Source organism: Wolffia australiana, chromosome 3 (assembly GCF_029677425.1).
Source record: "Wolffia australiana isolate 7733 chromosome 3, ASM2967742v1".
NCBI classification, from domain to species: domain Eukaryota; kingdom Viridiplantae; phylum Streptophyta; class Magnoliopsida; order Alismatales; family Araceae; genus Wolffia; species Wolffia australiana.
In genome coordinates this window covers 3,610,624-3,619,755 of record NC_135837.1, presented here as the reverse complement: position 1 = coordinate 3,619,755, position 9,132 = coordinate 3,610,624, and the positions used below count along the sequence as shown (strand labels likewise).

Sequence of the window (9,132 nt, the reverse complement as noted above, 5' to 3'; positions counted from 1 at the left end):
GCCCTATCCCGTACCAAGCCCCTTCTCTCCCCTCCACCCTGGCCTTTCTAAACCCCATCAATGTGAGCAAGTTTGCCGCGACCACTTTCCCAGTGATTTTGCCCGATTGGCACGAGTCAGTCAATCGTGTAATACTTGGGGTAGTTAACGATGCAGGGGACCGGGTATCGCGAAGGGTCCTATGTGCAGGTGCGGATGACCTGATCACCATGATAACACCCTAAATTTGGTCTTTATTTCATGCTACTAGCACAATTTTATGCATTTAAAGAGCTTAAAATGGGGTTGTTATCATGTATTTACATAAAAATACTATTTTCAACTGATTTCTGATTTTTTCCTAATTTTCTGTTAATTCTATGAATTTTAAGGGACTTATTTGAGCTTGAAATAATTATTTTTGAATGAAAATGGCAAGCTTAATATTTAATTTTGAAATTTATCTGTACGGGGATGCATCAGTGAATTTTGTAGAATTTTCTAGGATTTTTTAGGATGTTATTGGATTTTTCTGAGGTATATTTGAGGAAAAAATGCATTTTTCTAAGGAAAAAAGATATATTAATAAGAAAAAAATGAGTATTAAGATCACTTTCAATCTTTGAAGGGCTTTTCGTAAATTTTTATTACAATGAGGCCCTCAAAAATAGCTCTAGGTCATGGTTGCAGGCGTAAAGATATTATTTAAATTATTCTAGGGTTTTATTGCAATTATATAATATTTGTTTTAATGTTTTTAGGGAAAAAACCAGAGGAGAGAGAATGCACAAGGGGTATATACACAAATATTTTTGGGCGGCGTCGGGCGGCAATTTTACGTTTTAAAAAGGACTAATGTGTAAAATGACAAGGCGGCCAGACGACGTGGCCTCATCACAACCGTCGTAGTAATAATAGCCACTGGGCGGTAAGTTTACCACCTGTGCGGGTGTATACAAAGCGCATGCACGAGCAGTGACGTGGCGAGCTGCGAGTGGATATCGCAATGAACAAATGCACCTTAGGTGCTTGGCGATATTTACAATGTTAATTTTTCTCACCTTTTCTCTTTCCTTTTTTATTTTCGCCAGGCGGATACGTGGCGCAACGAGAATGCACCTGCCTGAAGAAGTTGAAAGGTCAACGCCAATGGGAAGACGACACCTCAGCGAGCGGTTAAAAGAGAAAAATTATAAATAAATGATTTAAATCCAATGGCTAATATTGGTTTAAATTCATTTATTCATAACTTCTGATCCAGAAGTCCGATTGAGATGAATTTTTTATGAATTTTCCCGTCTTGATCCCCTAAATTGATAGATGAAATTAATTACTAATTAGGGGTAAAATGGTAATTTTTACCATTTTACCTAGGTATAAAAGCTGAATTTTGAGAGGAGGGGGTCATTCTTGATGGTGATCTATCACAGGTGCAAGACAGAGAGGAGCTCCAGCTTGGATCAGCCTATTTGGTACTTTTTCCTTCTTTGTATTTGAACTTTTGGTGTATTTTGGATGTTGTTAGTTGAATTTATTAATCTTTCTTCTTGATCCCTGTCTGAACCTCTAAATCGCTTGGCTTGAGCGGAATGTACAAGCCCTGACTAGGATTTAGAGGAGAAATTTAGAGATTTCGTAGCTATTCCAAGTGCATATAGAAGAAAACTATAAAAAAACTTATAAAAGGGTTAACATTCTAGGATATTAAATTTTCCATTTCATTATCCAATAGAGTAGTTATTACTGAATTGTCAAACCTAAAGAACCGACCAAAACACTTCTAAATTTTCTTCTTAATCTCTCTAATTGAATTATTTGATCCTTTCAATTGGATCAATTAATTCAACTTAGAGCCCCTTATTTCATCTACTCCTCTCATCTCTTTTAGCCCCGTTTCCAAATTTCTCATCTAATTAGGGTGATTTAATCTCTGTTGAAGATTAAATTAACCCCAATTACGTTCAAATTATTCAAGAAGAACATCAATTGGATTCCTTACTAAACTTCCCTTGGACGACACTCGTACTTATCACTACACATCTTAAGTAGAATTTTTATAAATTTTGTTGTATAAGCTAAAATTGACAACGACAAGGGTTTAAAATTGCATAAAATTTATCCCTATTTTTGGCTTATCTGTCCTATGTGCAGGTGCGGATGACCCGATCACCATGGAGCGCGATCTATGCCAGCGACGACCAGGCCCCCGCTAGACGCCGCCGCGAGCTACCCAACTCGACGGAGCTGAGTTCTTTGACCCCGGGAGGATTGATGGCGCACGCCATTGAAGATCGTCAACGACGTCGTCCGCACGGCCCGCCACTGTCGTCGAAGATCGGGTGAAATCGCTGGATTTATCGTGTTTGTTTTTCGTCATTCTTTCTCGTGTTTTATGTTTTCTCGTCTCATCGTGTGTTTTTGTCACGTTTGCGACACGTCCCGTCTTTCCTTCATTATCGTCACGAGGAGGGATCTTTAGCCAATTTGGAACCCCTCTCTTGTGCCCTTGTTTCTTTCTTTTCTTTTCTTTTTATTTTAATTTCCCTCTTTATCTTGTAATGAGGGGACCCATTATATAAGGGCCCCCTTAATGGATCCTTCTCCCCCCTTGTTGACCCAGCTAAGGGGGCCCCATTGAACTCTTCCCCTTTATAAGGGATGAGGGGGCGCCTTAGCTTGTTAGACCAGGAAGAAATATCGTGTGTTGTTTTTTTTCTCTCGGTCTCATCGTGAAGAAAACTGAGGGAGAAGAGGGAGAACAAGGTGCAGGAGAAATCGTGGAGGACTGGGAGAGAAGAAGCCCAGCAGGGAAGACAAATTTCCCCCCCTTGGGGTTGTGAGTACCTCCTCGGAAACTCCACCGTCGCCCCAGGGAACGCACGCCTCAGAAGTCGCTAACCAGTGCCCCACGATTGGCGACGATTCCTCATCGTGTCCGCGCTCCTGTGGCGGCTACACGGTGAATTTTGGAGTTGTCCACGTCCCGATCAACTACCTTTGGCGGACCTCTCCGATAGCAACGCCTCGGCGGCAACGATTTCGTGATTTTCCCCAAATCGAGCGGTGTCCTTCTCTGGTTGAAGACTCGACGACGAATTTCCTGTCCTTCCCCCCCACCTTGGGCGAGCGCCGTCCTCCATTTTTCTACCTGATTGAAGGAGGCCTCTGTTCCCGGCGTGGTTAACGATATCCTGAGTGGGCGATCGATCATCGCCAATCAACGCGAGATTGACCGACAACCCAACATCCACCTACGGGCAGTGAATTCCCGTGCCACTGCAGACGCCCCGCCGCCTAGGATGACTGTGGAATCCTTCTGAGTCACAGCCTCTACGGGCGCTCTCAACCAGTCCTCGTGAGCTTGAGTCAGCATTCTTAGGCTGTTTTCCCCGGGGGGGAGTCAACCCACCAACCGTTGTGCCGCGGGTGCTTGACCGCCCTGCTACGGAGTACTCCGCTAGCGCAGGTTCTTTTCGGATCACCGTCCCGAACCAGACCACTCGAGGACTTGTCCACCCATGAACGGCCGAGGACATGGCGAGTCCATGCACCTCATTCCTCTCCTCTCTAACCTTTACGTATCGCTCCAGCATCATCTTGGTTGTTGAGCCGCCGTCTGCTCTCCGGTGTCTCTCCGCTCAACCCGCTCCGAATCGCCACCAATGTCGACAAAATTCTGCACCGCGAGCCATGCTGACGAGGTACGTTATCCTCTACTGACGCTCGTTTATTTAGGCGAGAGAGACAAATTGAGAGAAAATTATGACATTTGAGTGTCTTACCCATATGGACGATACGTCCGTTATGTGCGAGCCCTACGGATAGATTCCGTTCGGCCGTAGACACCTTCGTCGCTCTGACGAGGTTCGAGAGGCCACCATCGCCATCACCCGACGACCCCGTCCATGCTTCGAGCTCAGCGCCTCCCTCGAGTCGGATCCTGGACGACGACACGTAGGGCACTCATCTTGCTTATCGTAGTTACATTGGCCCGTTAGGGTTACCCGTCGGACGATGACACTGTCGATGTTCGATACCACTATCCATTATTGGCACCAAGCCATCATACTTGGTGTCGACTGGGCGACGTCCAAGACGACGTCTGGCATCACCCTCCATTGTTTTCCCTTTTCTTATGTTTATTTTCCCCTTTATTTTTGTAATTGGGGGCCCATTATATAAGGGCCCCCTTAATGGACTTAATCACCCCCCCTCTAAGGACCCATTAGGGGCCCATTAATTCCCCTACTTAAGGGAAGAGTGGACTCCCTAGTGAACTTAGACGAGGAAGAAGAAGATTTGTGATTTGTTTCGTTCTCTTTGGTCTCACCTTGTTTGAAGAACACAGGAAGGGGAAGAAAGGGGCGAGGTAAGAGGGGCGTCTGGAGAAGAGGAAACTTTGGAAAAGGAAGGAACCCAAAGATTGGGCGGGAGGACGCTCGTACGATAGATTGAGATTCCCACCGTCAAGTTTTTTTCTCTCCCACAGAATCACTCAAATTCCCAATCTCCAACCCCGATAGATCGACGCGGATTTCAACGAAACCGCCTTCATCAACTCCATCAGGTCAATCCCACTTTAGCGCAGCGCAGGCAAATTCTCTCGACATCCGATCGTGCACCGAATTCCCGCACCAGGAGTTGTCAAAGTTCGGATCGCCATGCTCAATATGGCCACCGTTTATTCCCCCCCCCCCCCTTCCCATGAGTCAGTTGTGTCGCCTTAGAGCAATAGTTGATCCATTGTGGTGCTAATTGACCACGTTGGTCCGTGCTGTGCCAGCGTGTTGTGACCGCGTCATTGGTCGCTCGTGACATGTAGGCATTGTCAGCTGCTGCGCCCTCGAGCATTAGCACCGGCTAGGGATCGGCAATCGTCATCCGTCACATCACGCGTCACCGCGATAATCTCGTGACGGATGACGTGACGGTGACGGTGACGAATCAGAGGGCCCGTGACGGCGACGACGACGGTGACGGATGGCCCGTGACGGTGACGTGACGGTGACCGGGTGGTCCGGACGAGTGACGTCCATCACGGATGACGTCCGTGACGGTATTTTAATGTCTCTCTCTCTCTCTCTCTTTCGTTCTCTCTCTCTCTCGATCTCTCTTTCTCTCTCGCTCTCTCTCTTTCGTTCTCTCCCTCTCTCGCTCTCTATCTTTCGTTCTCTCTATCGCTCTCTCTCTCTCTCGCGATCTCTCTCTCTCTCTCTCTCTCGCACTCTCTCTCCCGATCTCTCTCTCTCTCTCTCTCGCACTCTCTCCCGCTCTCTCTCTCTCTCACTCTCTGCTGATCTCTCTCTCTCGCACTCTCTCCCGATCTCTCTCTCTCTCACTCTCTGCTGATCTCTCTCTCTCGCACTCTCTCTCCCGATCTCTCTCTCTCTCACTCTCTGCCGATCTCTCTCTCTCGCACTCTCTCTCCCGATCTCTCTCTCTCTCGCACTCTCTCCCGCTCTCTCTCTCTCGCACTCTCCCTCCCGATCTCTCTCGCTCGCACTCTCTCTCCCGATCGCTCTAACTCGCACTCTCTCTACCGATTGCTCTCTCTCACACTCTCTCTCCCGATCTCTCTCTCCCGATCTCTCTCTCTCGCACTCTCTCTCCCAATTGCTCTCTCTCGCACTCTCTTTCCCGATCTCTCTCTCTTGCACTCTCTCTCCCGATCGCTCTCTCTCGCACTCTCTCTCCCGATCTCTCTCTCTCTCTCTCCCGGATGTGCCGTTATGTGAATAAAAATACATAACCTATAAAAAAGAAAAAAAATTCCGTCATGGTGATGGTGACACCGTCACCGTGACGGTGACGTGACGGTGATGAGGGTCTGCGGACGAGTGACGGTTAGGTGACGATCTTCCTGAAAATCCTTGGACGAGTGACGTGACGGTGACGACCAGCTCGTCACGTCACCGTCCGTCACGATTTGTCACCGTCCCGTCACGTCCGGGGCGTCACGTCCCGGATGTGCCGTTCCCTAGCACCGGCCACTCCTGGCCGATAGCCTAGTGTCTGGTTGATCCTCGACCAGCCCACTCATCATGCCGCAGCCAACTGTGTCGCTTGCGAGGTGCTCTCTACCCGTCGCCCCCCTTCCTCGGGCTCCCTCTATCGCCCTTGCGCCAATTTGTCAGTCGAGCTGCCGACGTTCTCTGGCTCCTCTCCACGGAACCCGCTCCGGTCGCTGTATCGATGAACATCCTGCACGACGAGCCGCCCGACGACGAGGTACATTCTCTCTTCGTCGCAATGTATTTTTGTAGTGTATTTTTGTCTTGATTCCACCGCGCTCAGGCTAGGTAGGTGAGAAAGGTAATTGAGAGAAGCTACGAACACAATTGACCATATTACTGGAACGGACGAGTTCTTCCGTTACGTGCGAGCCCTACGGATTGATTTCATTCATCCCGCCGATATCGTCGTTCCCTTCAACGAGGTTCGAGAGGCCACCATCGCAGTCGTAGGCAATCCCTTCGGAGCTTAGAGCTCGGCATCTCCCTCGAGTAAGGGCCTGAAAGTACGACTGTAGGAAGCATCCATAGTGCATCATAGTTACATATACCCGTTAGGGTTTACTGTCCTTCGGACGACGACACCGTCAACATCCGACATCACTATCTAGGTACTAAGCCACCATTCTCGGTACGACCGGATGACATCCTCGATGATGGCCAGCATCAACCCATCTGCAACGTACAAGCCACTTGCCAGGTGGTGTAAGAACCATTTCCCAGGTGTTATTCTTGATTAATGCCTCCGTTTCAGTGTCCATATCTATCTTGTAGTTCATATCCTTAATCGTCTCATGATAGGTCCTTGGAATTGAGGTTGAATTAATGGCTGCAATGAAGGACTGGTAATCTTGTCCATGATGAGAATATCTAATCCAACCACATTGGCAAGTGGCTATCTCACTCCTCGGGTGCACTGCCTTCGGCTTTTTCTCAGGGCAATGGGCCATCCAATACTTTCATCTTCTTCTCCCATTATCAACTCACCCTCAATCTCATTTGTCTCCCCCATGGTGTTGTTAGTTTCATTCACAACTTTCTCTCTGTTGGGAAGAATTTGGAGGGATTGAGGTGTCTGATCATCAATCGTAGGCACTTCCTAGATCTCATGCTGAGAGAATTCATATTTTTCTCAATTGATCTGTCTCCTACTGCAATATTATTCAGTGGTTTTATCACACTTTACTTGCCTCCAGGTACTTGGTGGTATATACTGGTTGTGGTCCCTTATGATGCCTTGAAATAGCTTTCTTATGAAACGTCGCGTGCTGACACAAAAAATCTCCTTGTTTCAGGATGGTAGCACTTATACCCTTTTTGGGTGAGTGAGTAACCCACGAAATCACACTTAGCTGACCTTGGACTAAACTTATCTTTTGGATTGTGCAGGTGTACAAAGGCTAAGCATCCAAATATTCTGGGTTTAAGATCTGTCTTCCACCAATCATGGTGGTAGAACTTCATCATTAGCTCCATAGGGCTCTCATAACCTAATGACCTAGATGGCAATCAATTGATTATATGCACAGCTGTCAAAAAAAATTCTCCACAGAAGTGCTTGGGCACATCATTATGGATGAGTAGTGATCTAGCAGTAGTGGTCACATGACCTATGCGCCTCTCAGCTACTCCATTCTGTTGTGGGGTATATACACAAGAAGACTCATGAATTACTCCTTGTGTTTTGAAGTACTTGGAAATTGTTTCATTAAAGAAGTCCCTTGCATTATCAGAATGCAGTCGTTTAATGGAATTAAAGAAACTGATTTTTCCCCATGTGACCAAACGTTTAAATTATTTCAGCACCATCTAACTTGGATTTTAATAAATATACCCAGGTTAGCCATGTACAATCATCAATGAACATAATAAAATACCTTGCACCTGTTAATGCTGTAGTAGAGGATGGACCCCACACATCATTGTGAACGAGAGCAAATGGTACTTCACTTCGCCTACGTTTCCCATTAAAAACTGCACTTTTATGCTTGGTAAACTAACATGTATCGCTGTAAAGGTGAACAACATTCAAGTCCTTAAATAACACTGGGAACATATGTTTTAATATTTTGAATGACGAATGACCATGACGACAATGCATCAAATTGATCTGCTCCATTCATCCACTCTCCTTTGGCTCTTGTGTAGTGTGGAACAATGTAACCTCTCAACCACCTTCACTACTGACATACAAGAGCCCATTATTCACTTTAAAAGGTAAAGTCCTTTGCCTTATCTTGGTTCTTTGCCTTATCATAAACAAATACATTTTCAGGTGCTATGGAAAATATAAGATTCAAATCTTCGACAAATCTCTGTGGAGATATTAGTTGGGCTTTGAGACCAAGAACATGTAGAACATGTCTAATAAGTCCAAAACCTATTATTTCACATCTCCAATACGGTCACCGAAAGGAATTGTCCCCTGCCTTGAACACCCTTCTGTCTCCTTTATACAGAGTATAATTATGAATCTTAGAATAATAGGGAGTCATATGATCAGTTGCACCGGTATCTACTATCTAGTCAGATAAGATATACTCGGGATGGGTAGCTAGCTCCCCAGTTCAAGCCATGGATGTATAACTTATCATGGTCTTGAGCTTCTCAAATTCTTCCTTCAGAGTAGCAAACTCTTCAACAACAATCTTAGAGGCAGTCATCTCAGAGGCTTGTCCTTGCTCCGCTTCATCATTTGATTCACTTCCTCTGGAATTAGAGACATAGGCTTGCGTAGGTTTGGAGGGACAATCGTGTAGGATCCATCAGTTGTCCTTAGTATGATTCTTCCTTTGGCAATAAGAGCAATATAGGTTGAATTTATCCTGATGTTTACTTCCTTGTCCTTTCTGATCTAGAGCTTCATCTCCCTGTCTTCTCTGATACTTGGTTGTTAGACCTTCACGTCCCTCTGATGCATACTACTCTTGTTGCTTTGTCTTCGCCATGAGTCCTGCTCTTGTTTCCTCCTTATCATTTCCATGAGCCCTTCGCCTTTCCTCATCTATTACAAGTTGAATGGCCTCCTCTAACCTGGAATATGTTCTCGGTTGAGGAGTTGACTATGGAGTCCTTCATATTCCTTATTTAGTCCCATAAGGAATCTAAACATACAATCCAGTAGTGTAGCTTGCCACTCTTG

At 46.1% G+C, this 9,132-nt stretch overlaps 1 protein-coding gene across 9 annotated transcripts; it reads left to right on the top strand.

The window, feature by feature from the left end:
• Positions 1-2,666: 2,666 nt before the first annotated feature.
• On the top strand, positions 2,667-8,291 carry LOC144700661 (uncharacterized). Of its 9 annotated transcripts, none has more exons than XR_013580813.1 (4): positions 2,667-3,680; positions 6,030-6,207; positions 7,187-7,311; positions 7,380-8,291. XR_013580813.1 is itself a non-coding variant. In XM_078572114.1 (4 exons), exons 1-4 carry the CDS (start codon positions 3,514-3,516, stop codon positions 7,444-7,446), a joined length of 438 nt encoding a protein of 145 aa, XP_078428240.1. In that variant the 5' UTR covers positions 2,667-3,513; the 3' UTR covers positions 7,447-8,271. The 9 variants fall into 9 exon arrangements, 2 of the variants coding, with proteins under 2 accessions (XP_078428240.1, XP_078428241.1); XM_078572114.1 differs by having other exon boundaries at positions 7,286-7,311; positions 7,380-8,271; XR_013580814.1 differs by lacking the exon at positions 6,030-6,207 and having other exon boundaries at positions 7,286-7,311.
• Positions 8,292-9,132: the final 841 nt, after the last annotated feature.